The sequence below is a fragment of the Trachemys scripta genome, chromosome 20, assembly GCF_013100865.1.
Source record: "Trachemys scripta elegans isolate TJP31775 chromosome 20, CAS_Tse_1.0, whole genome shotgun sequence".
Taxonomy (NCBI): Eukaryota; Metazoa; Chordata; order Testudines; family Emydidae; genus Trachemys; species Trachemys scripta.
This window is the reverse complement of record NC_048317.1, coordinates 16,984,987-17,005,808: the sequence shown is the minus strand read 5'-3', so window position 1 is coordinate 17,005,808 and position 20,822 is coordinate 16,984,987. Positions and strand designations below refer to the sequence as shown.

The window sequence follows — 20,822 nt, the reverse complement described above, 5'->3', positions numbered from 1 at the left end:
AACAGCCCCTCCCTTCTCCATGCAATACTCCTCTGCTTATACGGCTAAGGATTGTGTTGCCTCGTAGCTGCTGTGTTGCACTGGCAGCTCCTGGCCAGCTGCTTATCTCCTGAGACCCAGAGTCCCTGTCAGAGTCCTGCTCTCTGGTGGCCCCTTTTGTAAGTGGGACCTGTGCTCTTTGTACCTTGCTTTGGGCTGGTAGAACCCGTTGTTCTGCTGAGCCCACCTTACCCAGGGACCCAGGGCGCTATGTGCCGCGCCATCGGTGGTTGGGTCATCTGCAAACGTTCCCGGCCCTGCTGTGAGATATCCTTCCAGAGCAGGCGTGCACAACATGTGGCCCGGGGGCCGCATACGGCCCGCGTGGGCTCACTGTGCAGCCTGCGGGGGTTGAGTAGGTGGGCTCACTGTGTGGCCCGTGGAGGGGTGAGTAGGCAAGCGTCGGGTGAAGGAGGGGGGCTCAGTAGGTGAGCGGGCAGGCGGGCAGTGGCGGGGAGTGAGTAGGCGAGCCGGGGGAGGGGGGCTGAGGAGGCGAGTGGCGAATCGGTGGCTGACCTGTTCTACTGACCTGGTCTGGCTCCCATCCCCTCTCCCAGGGCCGGCTCCAGGCACCAGCAAAACAAGCAGGTGATTGGGGCGGCACATTTCCAGGGGCGGCATTCTGGTGCCAGCCATCATAGGCGCCAACTCCGGGGCATGGGGAAAAAGTGCCCTCGCCGCCCCAGCTCGCCGCCCCAGCTCGCCTCGACTCCGCCTCCTCCCCTAAACGCGCTGCCGCTGTTCCGCTTCTTCCCCGCTTCCTCCCAGGCTTGCCGCGCGCAAAACAGCTGTTTCAGGCAGCAAGGCTGGGAGGGAGGACAAGCCGAGCAGTGGGGCGCTCGCGGGAGGCGGCGGTGGTGGAGCGGAGGTGAGCTGGAGCGGGGAGCGGTTCCTCTACCCCCCTCGTTACTTCCTGTGCCCCCCCACCCTAGCTCACCTCTGCTCCGCCTGCTCCCCTGAACGCGCCGCTGCTCCGCTTCTCCGTCCTCCCTCACCTGAGAGGGAGGGGGGACAAGCGGAGCGGCAACACACCCGGGGGAGCGGGCGGAGCGGAGGTGAGCTAGGGCGGAAGGTCGCGGGGGGCCCGCAGGAAGCAATGGTGGGGGGGAAATGCGGCACACCGGGGGAGGAGGCGGGACTGGGGATTTGGGGAAGGGGTTCGGAAGGTGTGGAGTTGGGGTGGGGCCGGGGGCAGAGGGGCACGAAAAAAAGGGGGGTGGCCAAAAATTTTTTTGCTTGGGGCAGCAAAAATCCTAGAGCCGGCCCTGCCCTCTCCAAGGGTTGCAGCTGTCTGGAGGTGCTGCCTTCCACACCTTCCTCATTCACACCTCATTCATTCAACAGGGCAATTGATTACAAAGTGGGGGGAAGATCTTATTCTACTTCTAGCAAAAAGACATTTTTCTTTTACCTTAATTATACTACCATAGGGGCCCGCTATAACATATTACCGAGGTTCAATACTGCTGTTTCGGTGGGGTGGCGCTGGGGAAGGAGGGTTTGTTTCTGCGGGGCAGGTGGCACTGGGGGGGTTGTGTGTTTCGGCAGCGCTGGGGAGGTTGTTTCTGTGGGGCGGGTGGCACGGGGGGGGGGGTGGTGTTCGGGGGGGGGGCGGGGGGGCTTAGGGGGGGGGTTGGCGGCGCTCGGGGGGGTTCGGTCCTCAGCTGTTTTCTTTGGAGTAATATGGCCCTCGCCGCTTTACGAGTTGTGCAGGCCTGTTCCAGAGCATTGACAAAGTGACTGAATAGCGCTGGGCCGAGGTCGGGGCTGGTGCCCCAGCAGCTTGCAGATTGGCATCTGGATGGAGATGCATTTTGGTCACTGCTGATGGGAGCTGGATTTGAACCAGACCCTACGTGCTACAAGTACCTGCCAGCGCCAGGGAAGTCTCACGCTTGGCACAGTGCTCAGCTTGGTCCCGAGAGCAAACCCCTCCCTCCTCGCAGAGCTGAGGGGACTCTGCCCATTAGACACATGGGACCGCCCTCCACGCAGGCCCTGCCAGCTCTCTCTGAGCCCGAGGCCTGTGGTGTGCAGGCCTTCCTGCTGTGCTACCCCTGAGCTCCACCTCCATGCGTCACCCGGCCCCCCCGTGACTCCTAGCTCACACTCCACATACACACGCCAGCTGCTGTAGCCTGCACTCCCCGGCTGAAGAGAAAACTCCCCACCACCTTCCAGGGCCTGGCCCATCCCCATGCAGCGAGGGGAGGCAGGGCCCCACGTCTGTCTAGACCAGCAGCTGCCTCCCACCAGTTCATCTCAGGACACATGTGAGGCCGAGCCAGGAGCCCGGCTGTGTGCGGTCATGCGCTCTCAGGGGGAAGCTGTTTGGTTAGGGTGACGTCTCCGGGCAGGGAACAGCGAAGGGGGGGTGCAGGGGAGGGCCGTGCACAGAAATTTGCCCCAAAGTGCAGTGCTGGTCTCTCCACCCCCTTGCTGGCTGCCGCGGGAACAGGGGCTCCCGGGTACAGCTCTGCCAGCCGAGGCACAATCCACCCTGACCCCGGTTCCTGAAGCCTGCCTGTGGGGGAGCAGACAGTGCCCCAGGAGGTGGGCAGGAGCATGGCCAGGGGAGGGAGCACAGGCTGGCTTCGTCACCCTTTCATTGGCAGTTTCCTTGGCCTGGTACGTTGGGGACCATCCGCTCGGGCTGTCAGGACAAGGGGGCAAAAGGAGCCACTCCTGGGAAGTGAGAGGCCGTTGGTCAGGGGCCAGGCGGTTCTGCGGGTAGTTCTGGTTGCTGGCTTTGTACCTGTCCCCAGCTCTCAATAGCTCGTCTGGCTTGGGCTAATCCCAGCCCTTGTGCTTGGCAAAGAGATGAGGCTGAAACCAGGAGCCTCCAAGGGGAATGTAAATGGAGGTACCTAACTAAGGCTTTGTCTACACTACACAGCTTTTAGCGACAAGGCCGTGTCCACACAGCCATGTCGCTAAAAGTCAGGCAGTGTAGCCGCTGTTTGTCCGCACTTTTGCAGACAAAATACTTCTACCCCCAATGAGCAGCATTTGCATTGTCGACAGGAGAGTCCTGCCAACAACGCGCTGTTCACACTGACACTTGCAGCTGCAAAACTTTTGTCTTGTGTGTGTGTGTGTGGGGGGGGGGGAAGTAGCACCTCTGAATGACAAAAGTTTTGTCACCCAATTGCCAGTGTAGACTTAGCCTAAGTGACTAACTTTCCAGAGGTGCTAAGCCCCACAGCTCCTCCTGCCTTGCAACGGGGCAGGGCTCGGCAGCCTGGACAAGCAGTGCCACAGGGTGGACGGATGGGCGGGCAGGTGCAGAGTCTGCCCCCAGGCTCTGGCCCCGCGTCCTGCCCGGGTCCCAGCAGCAGGGTGCTGGGCAGCACGGCCCCAGACAGGGTCTGTCTGGTCAGAAGGATGCTGAGAAAATGGACAGCTCCTTCCAGATGCAAATTGCTAGTCAAGCCACTCATCAGAACAATGGGTCCGGCTAATCCTTTCACAATGGGACTAATTGCTAATCAGACCAATTTCACACTGGCTGTTTCCCTTGACAATGAGGCTCCTTGGAGAACAGCTGGGGGGTGGGGGGGAATGGGGGCCGTTTCCCTGGCACGCATGTCTCCCTGTGCTGGGGGAGGGGGAGGCACCATTGGGATTAGCGCCTTCCCGCTCTCTGGAGTGTCTCTCCAGCCCCCTGGGGATGTGGGGCTGATGGTGCGGGCTTGAGGCGAGGCACAGGGGATGGCAGCTGGGGACTCTGCTGTGCTGGAAAACCCGCCGGCAGCCTCCTGCAGGGGCCTGCCTGCCTGCGTGCCCCTCCAGCTCCTAGGGCAGTTCCCGCTACACTGCTGGCTGCAGGGACCCTCCTAGCCAGGCCCAGAGCCTCTCCTCAGGAGTTGGCTGCCCGGCTTAGGCCTGTGCACAGCGCTGTACAGCCATCTGCTGCTGCAAGCGTTAACACCCCTGCCCACTGCTGTCTGTGTCAGCTAACACAGCCTAGCCTGGCAGTTCTCCCAAGGGCTATTTCGCCTGCCACTGGCAGGCAGCCACCTCCGAGGTGGAGCACCGCACCTGTATAACAGAGCACAGCAATGCGATTCAGCAGTTTAGGACAGGAAGTGGCGCCATGCTGTCGGTAATGACCCCAGGTGCAGGAGCTCCCTGAACATTTCACACGGCCAGCGCCTCTAGCCCCACGCTGGAGTTTTCCTGGGTGCTGATGTGGGGAGCAGCGCCCCCTGCTGGGTCACCAGCTGCAGCTTGCTCCGCCGTGTCCCTTTCCGGCCGGGTGCGGAGCCACCTGCTGGCTGAGCTGCGGCCCCTGACATGCCCTGTCAAGGCTGAGGCTGCCCTTTGAGCTGTGGGCATTGCCATCTTGCTGTGGTTCTGGCTGCGAGCCGGAGAGCTGGCCGCACAGGTCCCCCGGGGCTCTCCCAGCCAACTCGGAGCTGTGCTGGGAGTATCCCATGCCAGCAACCCCCCGGGAACACCTCGTTTCCCTCCCAGGGCCTGTGGCTGTGCGGTGCTATGGTGACCAGTTGTCCCGATTTTGCTGTCTGGCCACCCTATGCGGTGCCTTGCCTGGTAAGAGCTTTGTGTGCCTGGCCGTCAGGGCAACCAAGTGACTCCTTGGACGTGCTCACCGTGTGGGGGAGATGCCTGCACTTCTGGGATTTCCCAGGCCCCCCCCAGGAGCCCCCGGGTCCTACCAAAGGCCCAGGGCCCATTCACAGCCTAGCTGGCTAGGAGAGATTTCTGCCTCAGCAAGAGAGTCGGGGCAGGGGCAGCGTCTGATGGGAGAGGGGCTGGTGTCCAATGGGCTCAGACTGACTGGAGATCCGTGAGGGGCTGCATCAGTGAGAGGGAGCGGGTGTGAGGGGCAGGAGGGGGGCAGCGGACTGGGGCAGGCGGCAGCGACAGGGAGAGCCTAGGGCGGGAGTCGGCAACCTTTCAGAAGTGATGTGCCAAGTCTTCATTTATTCACTCTAATGTAAGGTTTCGCGTGCCAGTCATACATTTTAATGTTTTTAGAAGGTCTCTTTCTATAAGTCTATAATATATAACTAAACTATTGTTGTATGTAAAGTAAATAAGGTTTTTAAAAATGTTTAAGAAACTTCATTTAAAATTAAATTAAAATGCAGAGCCCCTGGAACGGTGGACCAGGACCCGGGCAGTGTGAGAGCCACTGAAAATCAGCTTGGGTGCCGCCTTCGGCACGCGTGTCATAGGTTGCCTACCCCTGGCCTACGGCGTCATTGCTGTGTCTCCTCGTGCGGGTGTGAGGGGGCAGGAGGGGGGCAGNGCCTAGGGCGTCATTGCTGTGTCTCCTCGTGCGGGTGTGAGGGGGCAGGAGGGGGGCAGCAGGCCGGGGCAGGCGGCAGGGACAGGGAGAGCCTAGGGCATCATTGCTGTGTCTCCTCGTGCGGGTGTGGTTTGTGTTTGTGGCTCATGACACACCCACTGATTGAAGCAGTGAGAGGCAGTGCGGACTAGTGGTGAGCGCACAGGCCTGGGAGCCAGGAGCTGCTCGGTCCTGATGTGCCATGTGGCCTTGGGCGAGCCCTTCCCTACGGCCAGACATTGGATACGGCCGTTGGATGGTTAATTGGCTGGGCTCGCTGCATGTGCGACATGCTTGGTCAGTGCCGTGTGTCTTTAGCACTCAGCCGAGTTTGCTTGCAGCAGCAGTGCTGGCCCCAGCAGCCAGTGGCCCGGCCTCCCCCGCCCCCGCCCCCGCTGGCTCCCCCAAACAGCCTGCCCTCGCTCCCTGCTTTGGGGGCTGGCCAGAGCTGTTTGTCCGTGGCAGAGGCATTGCTAAGGGCCGGGCGTCTCAGCCTGAGGACGCTGCTGTGGGCAAGAAGCAACCGAGCTTCTTCCAGTCCATTAATTAAGCTCCGTGTCCCTGTCCCCGCCCCCGCGAGCTCTCCCTGCAGAGCCCAGCTGCCCTGCCACGAGTGCCCACCCAGACGCAGCAAGCAAAGTGCTTCAGGGCTCTAATGAAGCAGAGTCCTGGACGCGCTCGGCACCGAGTCCCCGGCTCGGCTCCAATTAATTGCTGTTTCCTTTTTGCTCTTAATGAACCTTCTCTGCGGAAGGAGGCAGCCGCCTCCCCGCACCGATTGGCACTGAGCTGCTCCCCTTCCTGCCCCCCTGGCTGGTCCCTCGGTCTCACCCCGTCCCAGCCAGCGCAGCGGCCTCCCGGGCCTGCTGCCAAGTGCGGATGGCTTTGGGTGCCAAGTGCAGGGAGGGAAGAGATCTCCAATTGTTGGAATTGCCTAAAAAAGGAGAAAGGCAGCAGCTTGAAGTGGAACTCCACAGCCGGCGTTTCGGGAAGGTATTTGTGGAAGGCCCCGTCATTAATACTGCAGGGGAAGCTAGAGTTCCATCTGGCCTCGGCGTTACCTTTCAGCCATCCGGCTAAGCTCCTAACCCAGCCAGCAGCGACTCCCTGACCCCGTGCGGGAGGTGGCTTGTCACACCCCCGCATGCCACATTCTGCTGTCTGGCCGATGCCCTGGGGCACCAGCATCTCCTGCATTACTGCTTTGCAGAGATGAGTGAGACGTGGTCGCCTGGGGCTGCATTGGTTCACAGACCCCAGGCTCTGCACCCCCCACCTCCTGCTAGGTGCTGGCAAGGTGAGCAGGTGTCTGCAATTCCCCATAAATTGTGCCACACCTGTCCCAGTCACCTCTTCTGAGGCAGTCCCTGGCCCAAAGGAGGTGGCAGTTCAGGCAGGATCCCTGATTTAGTTGGTGTTGGTCCTGCTCTGAGCAGGGGTGCGACTAGATGACCTCCTGAGGTCCCTTCCAACCCTGGTATTCTATGATTCTATGATTCTTGCTGCACGTAGGGGGCAGGGCCCCAGCGCTCCCCATTCCCACTGATCTCTGGGGGAGCCAGTGCAGGGCCAGCTGACAGCCCGAAGCATGTTGTTGCTGGAGCTGTGTGGCCCAGATGGTGCCTGCTATGGGGCTGCCCCCTGTGCTCTGGGCCAGACCATCCCCATGCCTGGCTCCCAACGGAGCAGCACCCGAGAGGGATCCGTAGTGGGGGCGCCAGTGCCCGCCTTGGGACCCTGCCCTCTCGTCAAAGCTGCGAGTGCACAAAGGCTGCTGGTGCGCCTCTCCCCTGCGCCGGGGGTGCCGTCACTCGTGTCTGGCACGGCTGGCAGTGGGGGCAGCAGTGCCGCTGTGCTGCCCAGCACAGGGGGTACTGCGGGAGGTGCTGCCGCACTGAGCCCTCCCTGCCGAGCACACCAAAAGAGGGACCCCACTGCACCGGGGGCCAAACGGGGCAGTGCAGGAGGCATGGCAAGGAGCCAGCCTGGCAGTGCTGCGGGGGGCGGGGTGGCATCAGTGCCTCCAGCTCGCTGCATTGCCCCGGGTGTAACTGCAGCTCTGGAGAATCCAGCCAGCCAGGGGCACCGGGGGTGAGGCCAGGGAGAGCGAGCAGCCTCAGCAGAGACCTGGGAGCAGCTTTGGCATCAGCCTCTAGCAGCGTCTGCTGGGACCCCGGGGAAGGGCCGGTGGCTGCGTGGGTCTGGCCCGGCGGCGGAAGGGCAAGCTGGGTGACCAGTGGGAATGAGCGTCCGCTCCAGCATGGAGGTACTGGTCCCTGGAGCTGCCATTGCCCGTCCTGTCTCCCGCGGAGCAGGGTGAACTGGGCAGCCACTGTCAGAACAATGGGCCGCCCGCCCACATGCCTCCCCTCTCCCCCAGCACCCTCAGCCCGCGGGAGCGCCAGGCTCTTCCCAGGCGCTGCCATCTCCCTGGCTCTGCAGTGCAGGCTCTCTGCCCTTGCCTTGCCAGCCACGCAGGGAGGTGGTACGGGGCGCTGGCTGGAGCTAGCCGGGGCACAGGTGCATGAGGGCCCATCCTTGCAACCTGATGCGGGTCAGGGCCTGCCTCCAGCGGCCGGGGCACAGAGCCATTCTCAGGGGACAGGCACCCACACCACCAACACTCCCAGGCACCTCGCTGGCAGCATCAGCAGGGAGGCTGAGGGCTGGGCGGGCTCTGGAGACTGGACTCCCCTCTCGCCCCTCGAGACTGTAGTGCATTGATGTGGCTATGGGCAGAGCTTGGCCTGGCATCCCCCTGCCGGAGGGGGCGCTGCGTCCTGCCCCTGCCCAGGCTCTAGCAGTTCTGGGGATAAGACCCATAACCCAGGGTTAGACAACGAAGCCCCCACCCCTTGGCAGCTCCTGTCTGAAGCTCCAGGCCATCAATCCCTGGGCACCAATGCCCTGATGAGAGGGTGGCACGTGGTCCCTGGACTGGGAGCCTTGCCCACCCCAGGGCACTTTGGGGCTCTGCTGGTGGGAGCAGCGCGGGGAGCCCGGGCAGACGGTCATTGGCGTTGCAGTCGGGGCGTGGGTTAGCCTCCCTCTGCCAGCAGGACGCCCCACACTGTTGCCGCGGCCGGGCTGGCTCAGGTGGGAGCAGCGGGAGAAGTTTGTCCCGTGTCCCTCGTGGGGCCCAGGCTGCAGAGCACAGTGCTGCCCCCCAGGCGCGCCCTGCATCTCGCTCAGCGCTGGGCATCAGGGGAGCTTCTGTGCCCCCGGCCCGCACACCAGCGCCCCAGGAGCATCTCTGCTCCTGTCGGCCAGGATGGGCCGGGCTCTTAGCAGCAACACAGAAACGTCACCTGGTGGGACCGGCTCTGACAGGCCTTGGAGCCGGCCCGGGTGAGGACAGGAGGGCATGGCTGGCCCGGGCACCAGGCACTGTGCCAGCAAGCAGAGGGGAGGCTGGAGTGGGGGCAGAAGGCAGAGAGAGGAATGGGGGGCAGGAGGCAGTGGGCTGTGGAGCTGGAGGGAGGCACAGCGACTAGCCCCCTAGGTGCTCTGGGCTGGGTGGGGCGTGTCTCCTGGGACTGGCTAGTGGCCGTGTGGCTCCTGGGGACAGCCAGCAGGCTGCGAGGGAGCGGAGGGCCAGGGCGCTCCTCACCCATGTGCCCCACAGAAGCCCCCAGCAGTGGCAGGTGTTTCTCTCCTGGGTGCCCTGGCCTGAGTCTGTCTGGGCTCCGGGGAGCCTGGCCAGGTGGCACTGGGGCTGTTCCGTGCTGAGGGCAGGCTGGGAAGGGGTTAATGGCCAGCCCATACCTGCAGTTGCATTTTAAAGATGTGAAATTAAAGCCCGTAATTTATTCTCCCCACACACGAAGGAGCAATTAGTTCTAAACACGGCTTAATCAGTCAGCGCGAGATTGATTTCTGTAGACTTGGATTTGGTGGCTGCTGGCGAGGAGCCAGGCTGGGAGCAATCTCCAAATAAATGAAGTGCGGAGAAGGAAGCCATTACATAATATGATGGATGGGCCCGGAGCTCGCACGGCTCCTCATTAGTATGCCACTCGAGGCTGGCAACCGCACCAAACTTTCTCCCAGGCACCTCGGCAACTTCCTTCCCCCTCCCCTGCCCTTCCCCCAGCTGGGCTGGGGCTAAACTCTTCTGCCTCCCCCAGCACACTCAGCTGGGGCTCAGGGCCGGGACAGACACCTGGACCCAGGAGCCTGTTCAGCCCCTGGCAGCCTTCGTGCAAACTCCCTGATGTTCCCATCTCTGGCTTCCAGCTGGCGCAGCACGCCCCCTGCCTAGGCCTCAGGCCTGGTCTCTTCCCCCTCAGCTCTCGGCATTGTGCTGGGCACTGGGCCGCCTACAGAGGAACCACTTTTATCCCCATTTCACAGACAGGGAAACTGAGGCACAGCCAGGGCACATGCCTTTCTCCAAGGTCACGCAGTGAGTTGGTGGCACAGCAGCACGTAGAACCCAGGAGTCCTATCCTGGTCCTTCCCCTTCACCCCGGACCAATCTCTGAAAGGGGCTCATTAGGGAGCAAAGCGCAGCTCCCAGCTGTCTGGTGGGGTCAGGTGCGAGGCAGCCTTGGGGAGCATTCATCATGCCACCTCCCACTCGCCTGGCTTTCTGTAGCGGCCCCACAAGTGACACATGCTATTGGCGGCTGCAGGGTGCCTGCTGGGAATTCCATGGGCAAACTCCCCCGAACTCCGAGGCATAATCACCAGGTCCCAGAGTAATGGTCCCCACCTCCCGCGTGAGTCCTGCCTGGACTTCCCTGCTGTAGCATCAAAGCGTGGGGGGTGAGCAGAAGGGCGTGGCCCTGCCTGGGGCTCCCCCTCAGAGCAGAACCCCGCTTTCAATGGCGCCAGAAATGCACCCGTGGGTGAGGACAGTGCTGGCGTGGCACAGCTGGGGGAGCTGCGCGAGTCTCCCGCATGTCGGGCAAGCTCGTGTGTTCTCTCGGGGAGTCTAATCACACCAGCCCTGGTGGGCTGTGAACGCAGAACCCAAGACGCTCCAGCGTCAGACGGGCTCTGCTGCGAGCAGGCAGCACTGAGGTGGCTGCAGAAGCACCTGGCACCAGGATTCAAAGGTGCTGCTGAGGAAAACTCCGGGTCGGATACTACCACGCCCATGCCTGTGCACCAGGCTGTCCTCCTCAGGTACCTCAGGAGGCTGCAGGGGGAGTCAGGCCGGCAGCATCTCACCCTCAATAGCTAAGCTCTGCATTTGTTGGCAGGAGAGATGGGCCCCAGAACTCACATGCTCTGGGCTTCGGGCAGGTCAGGCCCACACCTCGTATTAAGGGGAGGATTTGGGGGCAGGATTTGCCATGCTGGGGAGGGGATCCCCGCAAGGGTTTGCAAGCAGCCCTCATGCCAGGTGTGTGATGCTGGGGGATGCGCGCCCTGCCCGCGGGCAGGCTCCGATCCGCCGGCAGCAGGCGGCTTCCTGCTGTGAGCGGAGCCCAGCCGCTTGGCTGCTGGCCAACTCTTCACGCCGACTTGCTTTGAAGAGCCGCCATTCGTGCCGTGGAGCCAGTCCCTAGCCCTGGCGCTGGGCTGACCCTTCCTGCATGTGGGGGTGGCTCCCGATTTCCTGATACAGATGATGGGCTGAGGGAATTGGAGAGATCTGGGACTGAGCCCCCTGGGCTGTAGCGTCCCCACTGCCCTGGCCTAGGACTGGCCAGGAGGGACCCACCCACCCTTAACGGGCCATGCAAATGTAACCACACACCTCCTGGGGGTGGGGTTCTGTCCCAGCTAGTGGCACTGAGACCACTTAAAGCGAGAGAGAAAACGAGTCGGCTCTACAGCCTTAACTAGCAGCCAGATGGCTTTTAGCTCATGCTGGAGAGGCTCATGCACTAAGCTCCAGAAGTCCCCGGTTCAACCCCGCCCGCCGACCCTGGGGCCTGTCAGCATTACACATAGATTGAGCACAACTAGGCTCCTAGCTGCAAGGTCCATGAGCCTGCAGGTCTCTGCAGCCCGACTTGCTGCTGAGGGCTGAACTCGCCCCAGAGCCAAGGCCCACACCACTGCCCCTCGGCCAGGCCCATGTCTCAGCCCTGCCCCCTCTGCCAGAAACACAGAGCCCCAGGGTACTTATCAAACCAGACCGTTCCCGCCATGGCGCATGCTTCTCCCGCTGCATGTGGGGGTGGCTGTGTAGCCAGTGGGCTAACACGCTGCTGTCTAGAATAGAGCGAGTCCAGTGCCAGCCTGACCCAGAGGCTCACCTTTGCCTGGGCCGCAGGGGACAGCAGGGTGAGCGATGCAGGAGCTTTGGAAATGTTTTCTTTCTTCCTTCGTGGTGTGAAGGAGGCGCGGCGTTCGCCAGGAAATAGTAGCCATGGCTGGGGAGAAGTGTTTGAAGCCAGCTCGAGCACAGGAACAGGGAGTCCGTGCCCACCGGGGGGCTGGGAGAAAGGGCCTGTCTGCCAGGCTGGTGAGGGACTGGGCATGTGCCTGGTGTCAGTGAGGCAAGCGGGATGGGCATGCTGGGTCTGAAGAGGACTATGCATGGGCTGTGCTGGGAAGGGGGCCCTGAAGGAGGACTCCAGGAGTCTGTGCTGGGGGAGGGGAGTTGGGAGTGGGACCAGGGAGCCACGGTTGGCCTGGTTCTGATCCCAGTCACGCTCTGACATCAGTGTCACTCCATCAGCTCCAGCGGAGCTGCTCCTGATTTACACCAGTGTGAGAGCAGAGTCGGGCCGGAGAGCTGTTCCTGTCCAGCAGCCTTTGTGAAATGGAGTCTCAGTGCCGCTGCTGGGGGGCAGCCCCCCTGTGGCACCAACAGGCCCCCTTGCTGCAGCCACAGCAGAGAGGCCAAGGACTGAAGGTGCCGTGGAGAGTGAACTCCCAGTGGTCCCGCGCCTGGCCAGGCTGAGGTGTACTGGTGGGCTGGGGTGAAGGACGGAAGAATCCCATGCACTGCTACAGACTAGGGGCCGAATGGCTAGGAAGCAGTTCTGCAGAAAAGGACCTAGGGGTCACAGTGGACAAGAAGCTGGATATGAGTCAGCAGTGTGCCCTTGTTGCCAAGAAGGCTAACAGCATTTTGGGCTGTATAAGTAGGGGCATTGCCAGCAGATCGAGGGACATGATCATTCCCCTCAATTCGACATTGGTGAGGCCTCATCTGGAGTACTGTGTCCAGTTTGGCCCCACACTACAAGAAGGATGTGGAAAAATTGGAAAGAGTCCAGCGGAGGGCAACAAAAATGATCAGGGGTCTGGAGCACATGACTTATGAGGAGAGGCTGAGGGAACTGGGATTGTTTAGTCTGCAGAAGAGAAGAGTGAGGGGGGATTTGATAGCAGCCTTCAACTACCTGAAGGGGGGTTCCAAAGAGGATGGAGCTCGGCTGTTCTCAGTGGTGGCAGATGACAGAACAAGGAGTAATAGTCTCAAGTTGCAGTGGGGGAGGTTTAGGTTGGATATTAGGAAAAACTCTTTCACTAGGAGGGTGGTGAAGCACTGGAATGGGTTACCTCGGGAGGTGGTGGAATCTCCTTCCTTAGAGGTTTTTAAGGTCAGGCTTGATAAAGCCCTGGCTGGGATGATTTAGTTGGGAATTGGTCCTGCTTTGAGTAGGGGGTGGGACTAGATGACCTCCTGAGGTCCCTTCCAACCCTGATATTCTATGATTCTTGCAGCACCGCCGCTGTTGTGGGGGGGAGGCTCCTTTACCCCGGCTGACAGAGGCCTTGATAAATCCCCGGCTGCCCAAGCTAGTGCATGTCAGAGCACATGTGCGCTGCTCCTGCAGTGCATCAAAGGGAGACGGAGAGAGCCCCTCAGCTCTTCCCATAGATCTCAAAGCATTTGTACCAAGGAGTCAGTATCATTATCCCCATTGTACCAATGGGGAAACCGAGGCACATAGTGGGGCAGTGACTTGCCCAAGGTCACCCGGCAGGCCAGTGGCAGAGCAGGGAATGGAGCCCAGCTCTCAAGGGTCCTAGTGCAGTGCTTACTCCACACACACCATAGGGAAGCCCCCCCCTGCTAGCCACTAGTCCCGGGGCAGAGGTGCTGAGGACTCTCACTGACAGATGCTCTTTGTTTTGTTGTCTCCGCAGAACTCGATTCGGCACAACCTGTCTCTGCACACCCGCTTCATTCGCGTGCAGAACGAGGGCACCGGCAAGAGCTCCTGGTGGATGCTGAACCCCGAGGGCGGCAAGACCGGCAAGCCGCCGCGCCGGCGCTCAGTGTCCATGGACAACAACAGCAAGTTCCTGCGCATCAAAGGGAAAGCCAGCAAGAAGAAGCAGCTGCAGGTGACTCAGGAGCGTGGGGAGGAGAGCCCGTCCTCTCAGCAGGCCAAGTGGTCTGAGAGCCCTGCCTCCCACGCCAGCGATGAGTATGACGCCTGGGCTGACTTCCGGACACGAGCCAACTCCTCGGCCAGCACGCTGGGCGGGCGCCTCTCCCCAATCATGTCCAGCCACGAGCCGGACGAGCTGGAAGAGGACGACGGCACCCCATCCTCCCCGCTGATGTACCCCAGCCCCTCCAGCACCATGTCTCCCTCCCTAACCAGCAGGTGCTCCGTGGAGCTGCCCCGGCTGACCGACCTGACCGGCACCATCAGCCTGAATGAAGGGCTTGGCGAGAGCCTGCTGGACGATCTGCAGGACAACTACAACATGAGCCCTTCCCAGCCGCTGCCCTCGGGCGGCCTCAGGCAGAGGAGCTCCAGCTTCACCTTCAACTCCAAGTGCTCAACGCTCGGGGCAGCCACCAGCACGTACTGTGGGACCATCTACAGCCAGCCCGCCATGAACCTGCTGCGGCGCCTGCCCATGCAGACCATCCAGGAGAACAAGCAAGCTACCTTCACCGCCGCCGGCTCCTACCGGAACGCCTCTCTGCAGGACCTGCTCTCCTCCATCTCCTACGCGCACAAGGAAAGCATGGCTCAGGGCGAGCCACCCATGGCCCAGGCCAGCATCCTGGCACCATCCCGCAGCCACAGACAGAGCACCCTCATGTGCGGAGGTGGGGAGCTGGGCTTGTCCTCTTACCCCGCCCACTCGGCCTCCCTCATGAAGAGCAACACTTTGTACCACCCGTCACCAGCCAGCCACCACCCTGCTGTCAGCAACAGTGCCTTACCCTCTCCTATCAGCCTTATGAGCTTGCCTAGTGACTCCTGCAGCCTGGCAGCCATGCCCCACCACGGGCATCTCCATCCCTATGTCAATACCCAAGGGGCACACATGAGCTTGCTGGATTCCCTCCAGGGCCCTTACCAAGGGGCGATCCACCCCCCTGTTTTGGGCCAGGACAGGTTCCCAGCAGACCTTGACCTGGACATGTTCAACGGCAGCTTGGAGTGCGACGTGGAGTCCATTATCCTCAATGACTTTATGGACAGCGACGAGATGGACTTCAACTTCGACTCGGCTCTGCCCCCACAGAACGGCCTCAACATGGCCACACTGCCCAGCGCCCCCCAGCCCCCCAACCAGAGCTGGGTGCCTGGCTGAGACGAAGCCGGACGCTTCCCACCAAGGAGTCACATGGGGAACAGTGAAACAGACTTTTTTTTCCTTTCTCTTCTGCCTTTATTTGTTCTGATGGGCTAGAGGCATCTGTTAAACCTGAGAGCCACCCAGACCACGAGCTGCAGGGTGACAGATCCGTCCGGGCGCAGGACACAGCCCCACCAGCCAGTGCATTGATGTGTGCGCCAGACTAGCTAGCTCCGGCTGTGCCGGGAGCCCCAGGCCCACTCCAGTTCTCTCCCTAGCACTGTAAAACAAAAGAGAAAGCACATCAGGTGTGGGCATAAAGGCAGTCTGGAGCCAGCCATGCCCTGTCCCTCCTCTGCCCTTAGGGGGGTTCCCAGGCGAGGCAGTGCAGAGTCTGGACCCAAGGCATTCGCATTTGTCAGAATAAGCTTTCCAAATTGCCCCCCTCTGACTGGCCCCACCTTTTGTGCTCTTGTTTGGTTTGGTTCTCCCCACTACCTACGGTGGGTGGCAGCCCTGGAGCAGAGGCACAGTGACTGCAAAGGCCCTTGTTTTCCAGGGCAGCTGCAGCCATCAGGAGCAGTTGGCTGGCTCAGAGGAGGCTCCCCCCTGCAGTCAGCGTTAGCGTCAGCCTGCAGCCCCTTCCACCCACTCACCCGACAGCAAACCAGTGGATTTCCGTGTATTGTTTAAGCCTGTTCTAGAACCTGATATAACCCCGGGGTAGCTGGAGAGCCAGGGAAAGCCTCTGAACTCTGGAGCTAGCAGCTGGGGCCGCCTGCTGGCAGCACCCACGCGCCCGGGGCTCTCTCCAGAGTTTGCTTCTGGATTCTGAGCCAGTTTGATCTCAGCCAACTTTGGGGATGGCCATGTTTTCAATCATCAGTGCCTGCAAAAATCCCAACCCACCGATGACTGGCAGCTGTCTGTATACAACATGCATGGTGCCATGCACAGTCGGTGCGTGCGTGGGCGGGGGCACAGGCGTGCATGCCCTGCACGTGCAAATGCCGGCTTTGCAGCAGGCCCAGGGGCCTGTGTGAGGCTCTGGGCCGCCTGTTGGGAGGGGCATGCTGCTAGCCTGGATCCCTGCTGGAGAGGTAGGCTGGGGGAGGTTAGAGGGTGTGGGGGGGAGTTATTTATTTGATTTTATGCACTCTCTTGCCATTGAATAATCACCTTGTTAGAAGAGCCAATGGGAGAGCCGTGCTGGGAGCTGGGGAGGCAGTCTGCAGGCAGTGCGTGCTCGCGGGAGACAGCAGTTAATGTCAGGGATATGCGGAGGGCTGGGAGATGATTGCAAAACCTGAATCTGGCTTGCGATGCGGAACATCCCCAGAGCTTGGGGTGCTCAGTGCCAGGGCACTGGACCTCCCAATGGGACTTGGGGTTCAAACACCTGCTTCCCTCTGCAGAGCTCACTGTGCCCCTGCGTTTTCACTACCAGCAAACCCTTCCCTCCCCTGCCCCAGGGGAAGGTATGCAGGCTCTGGGCAGGTGCCCAGGGGCTGCCAGTCTGTCAGGCAAGAGAGAGGTGCTATTGCTGCCCACAGCAGGGAGTCACTGGGGCTAAACTGTCCGGGTCTAGCAGCAGGGACTTCCGGGGAGGCAGCCTGCTTTCTGAGCACCACCCACCTGAGCTGGGCGGCCGTGCCAGCCATGCAGACAGCACGAACGGGCACAGCAGGTGCTCAGCGTTTGGGGACGAGCCAATCGGACGGAGGATCCTTCCCAGTAAGTGAGAAGGGAGCCAATCCCCTTGCCTCTGCGGTAGTGCCCAGAAGAGTCAGGAGTGGCTGGGAGCTGCAATGCGGGCACAGCTGGGCAGTGGGCTGTGCTGGCCCCCATCAGGGCAGGAATCCCCACACATCGGGCTTGTGTTCCGCAACCACCGGCCTGAGGCAGACCCAGAGCCCCAGAGCATCTCCAAACTGCCCAGGATCTTGTAGACAATCCCTGGCTCTCTAACAAGTCGAGCCCAAACACCATCTGAGCTCTGGGGCTGGAGCCTTTCCTTGGGGGTCCAGCTCCTCCTTAACCAGGGCCCGGCTCCTGGCTCTGACATGAAACACACGTTGCTTCCGCTGCGCTTTGCTCTGGGATCCCCGATCCGTTGGACTCTGAGCCTCGAACAACCAGGGCGCAACCCCCTGGGTGGGAACTGAGGTTTCTGTGAACTCTGACTGCAGGACACAGGCCTGGCGCTTCCCAGCAGGGGGAGGGATATTTGCCCCCCAAATGATCTTCCAGGGCCCCAAAGTATAGTCAGAGAGGCTGAACTACGTAGTGAGCGACCCAGCACTGAGCAGTGGAAGTGACAGTGACAAACTACTGATGCCAGAGCCAAATTTTACATTCTTAAATTCCAAGATTCCCCAGGTCTAACCAGGCCTGGGCTCCTGGAAGGCTGGTTGTGTTTTAAACAGCAACCTCTAGGGACCTCAACATACACACCAAGAAAGGGACCCTAGAACTGGCCCTGGCATAATCCCACGTAGTCGGGAACTGGGGGCTCCCTGGCTCCATGGGGCTCCAGGGTTCTCTGGCCTGGTGGTCTAGAAAGCGCCTGGAGCCCCCCGCGTTGGCCCATGGAGCGTGTGACTCTGTGGTCTGGGTTCAGGCTTGTTTCCCACGGGAGCAGCCAGCATAGGCACATGTGAAGGGGAGAGGAGATCCCAGGTGCTGAATGGGAGGAGATGGGTCCTCATCCCTACGCAAGGTGGAGCCCTGAAGGGCCCTGCCCTCCTCAGTGGGGCTGTCCATGCCCCTGCCCTGCAGCTCCCCTCCTTTCTCTGTGAATGGCCCAGGAGCACCAAGCACTGTCAGGCACAGAGAAAGGGGCCGGTTTGTTAAAGTCCCCATCTCTCTCTCTCTCTCACCCCTCCAGCAATTCTCCCAGCCCCCAGCATCACAGCCGATGCATCTTCCAAGGGCCAGGCAACATGTCCTGATGAAGGCCATAGGAGACCTAGCAGCTTCTCCTTGCCTGTGGTGGGCATACGCCATGTCCTCTCGCCTCACCCGAGCAGGGTCCATCAGGTACCCGGCCTGTGTCTATGGTGGGGAATAACAAAGGAGCCCATTGATGTACCATTGATGATGTTTGCTCCAGGTACATAGAGGTCGTAGTCTATTTATAAAGACATTATTACCAATTAATTAATTATGTTTACATTGTTGAATCATGTACAGAATTTAATATATTCTATTCTAGATATTCTTTCTCAGAGGCTTTTTTAAAAATTATTATTATTTGGTTGATAGCATTCGTTCATTCATTCATTCATTCAGTTTCGACACTCCCATTCTGTTTTCAGATGTATTTAATTCATTGCAGAAATAAATTGCCAATGACAGATGGCTATGAAATACCCAGCCCCTCGCCCTGCCCTAGCCTGGGAGCGCTAAGGAGGGGTAGAGAGGAGGGGTGTGGCAGGGTGCTTTGCTTACCGTGGGGCTGGGGGCTGCAGGGCTGGGACCACCTATTAGCACCAGGGGTGTTTGGGGAGCAGAGCTGCCCTGTGTGGGAGAAAGGAGGGAGTTACCTCCTTCCAAACCCCTGATCTTCCAGGCACATCTCCAGCAGCACAATAGAGGATGATGCCGTTAGGCACTGGATGGCATGTGCCATTGGCATGTGGCATCAGGCGGGCACCCATCCCAACACCAGCCACACGCTTGGGGCTTTGGATCCAGCATCACCCCCCTTGGCACAGTCCTTGCCAGGCTTGGCTCTGCTGCAAAGTCTCTGCTCCTCTCGGGTGCTTTGGGAGAGAGGGGACGGAGAGGGGAGTCACGCCATCAGCTGACAGGGAACCCAGCCCAGGGGAGGCCTGGTTCTGTCCTGGGGATGGAACAGGCTCACTGGGGTGCCTAGTGCTTGGCATCAGGCCCAGTCACCACTCCTGCTCTCTGCCAGTCTCAGGGACTCTCCCTGCTCTCCGCAGGCTGGACGCCTCGACCTGCCCCTGCCCCCGGAGCTCAGTGCTAGCTGGGCCTTTGCGCTTACATCCCTCCCCACAAGGAGATGGGAAGAGGGACAGAGATGCCCAGGGAGCCCCTTGGCCTTGCCCAGCCCTGAGCATCCATTGGTACTTAGAGGAAGCAGCAGGAAGCCTCAGTCAGAGAAGAGCCCCCCCCCCCTCCCTCCCGGCATCCCCCGTGCCTTCTCCCCCCGCCCCGCCGTGTGTTTGACCTGGGAGGCCAGCCCCGGGTACGTCGTCTTGCGAAGCTGTCTGTGGTTCGTGACCGTGGGGTTGTCGTGTGTACGGTGGAGTTGTGTTGGTAAGCATTGTGTGTGCCGTCGTTGTGCAGTGCGAGGGATGTGGTGGCGGGCAGGGAGCTGGGCAGGACGACCCATCACTCTGGGTGCCCAGCGACACCCACGCCCTCAGGCAAGGACACGGTCAGCCTCGGGCCTACGCGGAGGAGTTTAGGTGCAGGGCGGGAGAAGCGTGGGCAGCACCCCCAGTGCCAGGGGGGAGAGGAGGGGAGGGCCGTGCGCGTGGGCCAGGGCTGCTCAGGGATCGGGACGGAGATGGGGGCGAAGCACATGGGGAGGGATTAGGTGGTGGGGGGGGGTGTCAGTCATTCCTTTGCAGCTCCATTTCCATCCCAGCCCTGGGCCCTGGTCTCCTGTATGCAAGGGTCAGATGATACGTGCCCAGGTCTGGTCTGGGCCCTGGGCACAGTCCCCTGCCCCCCACCTGTCTAGAGACCGGGGCCGGAGAACTGCTCTCCCTGGTGGAATTGCTGCCAGCACCCCCCACTGCAGCTGGGGAGCATGGGGCCCCCGACGGCCCAGCGCGCTGCGAGCTGACTCGGTGCTCTGGTGCAGTCTGCGCAGGCCCACGGCAAGGAGCCGCACATGAGGCTGGGTAGGCCGAGGCTCTCTGGCCTGTGAGCACACAGCTGTGGTGTCTGCACTACACAGGCTGTTGTCATGTGGCTTGGCCATGAGTCCACGTTTAAACACAGCTTTGGTGTCGCGTCCAGGGAGTTGGAGAGACGGCCGGGCTGCCCTGTCCTGCCCAGCCACACTGGGACTCCAGGTCAGTGGCCACGTGCCAAGCCACCAGCCGCTTGGCTCCTAGCATGGCTGGGAGCACAGGGAAGGAGAAGGCTGGTTCTTTGATTTGAAGGAATCAGGGGGGTTATTTTAAATCTCCCTCAGGACATGGGTCCCCAAGCACAGCCCATACCCAGCCCCCTGGGAGACTCCTCTTCTGGACTTCCCACCCGGTTCCCTAGCACACTGTCCCCCTCTGCCCCATGCTCCCAGCCTGGCTCCCACATCTGGCCTGGTGGGGCCTGGCTTCAGTGACTCAGTGACGGGCACACAAGCCAGGAGCAATCCGATAGCGGAGCTGGCTCCTCAGAGGGACTGGCTCCAACAGTTTGCTTTATACAGATGTTTCAGTTCATTCTTTCCCTCGTATTTATAACTGTACAAACTTGGGGGGAGGGTTTCGAACAGGCTGTTATCTCTCACCGCACATATATTGTAGGCAATGTAACCTTGATTGTGCTATTAGAGTTTGTGTATGTGGCAATGTAAAGAACTGTGTATAGTGCATTGTACAGCATATTTTCATGAATAAAATTGTTTTAAATATTACAAGTATGGCCAGCTGACTTCCGTGCTTGTGGGTGCATGAGTACGTGTGTGTGTTTGCAGGCGCACATGTGTGCGTACCCCTGTTTGTGTGTGTGCAAGAGATGGAGGGGTCAGTGTGGTGACCAGAGAGGGAGTGTACCAGAGAGGGAGTTGGAAGGTTAAAGGGGGGGACAAGTATAATAATCAATACTTGTGAGCCATATTGTTTTGTTCCTGGCAAACACACCGAGATGTTGGATAAAAACATTGACACTCTTGCTGGAAGGCTACAACATCACACAACTTTATTTCTTAGAATTCAGAACAATAAAGCACAGGAACTCAAAACCAGAGAAAGAGAAAGCAGGCTGCTCTTTAAAACAGAGAGGCCCAGTTCACCCCTGCTAGCCCTAAGCT

The 20,822-nt window shown here is 60.5% G+C and overlaps 1 protein-coding gene across 1 annotated transcript in view; it reads left to right on the top strand.

The window, feature by feature from the left end:
• FOXO6 (forkhead box O6) overlaps window positions 1-20,426 on the top strand; it is a 99,566-nt gene extending 79,140 nt beyond the window's left edge. The window contains exon 2 of the mRNA XM_034754111.1: window positions 13,412-20,426. Coding sequence (XP_034610002.1) covers window positions 13,412-14,824 — 1,413 coding nt within the window. The 3' untranslated portion in view covers window positions 14,825-20,426. The remainder of the gene's footprint in view (window positions 1-13,411) is intronic.
• Window positions 20,427-20,822: the final 396 nt, after the last annotated feature.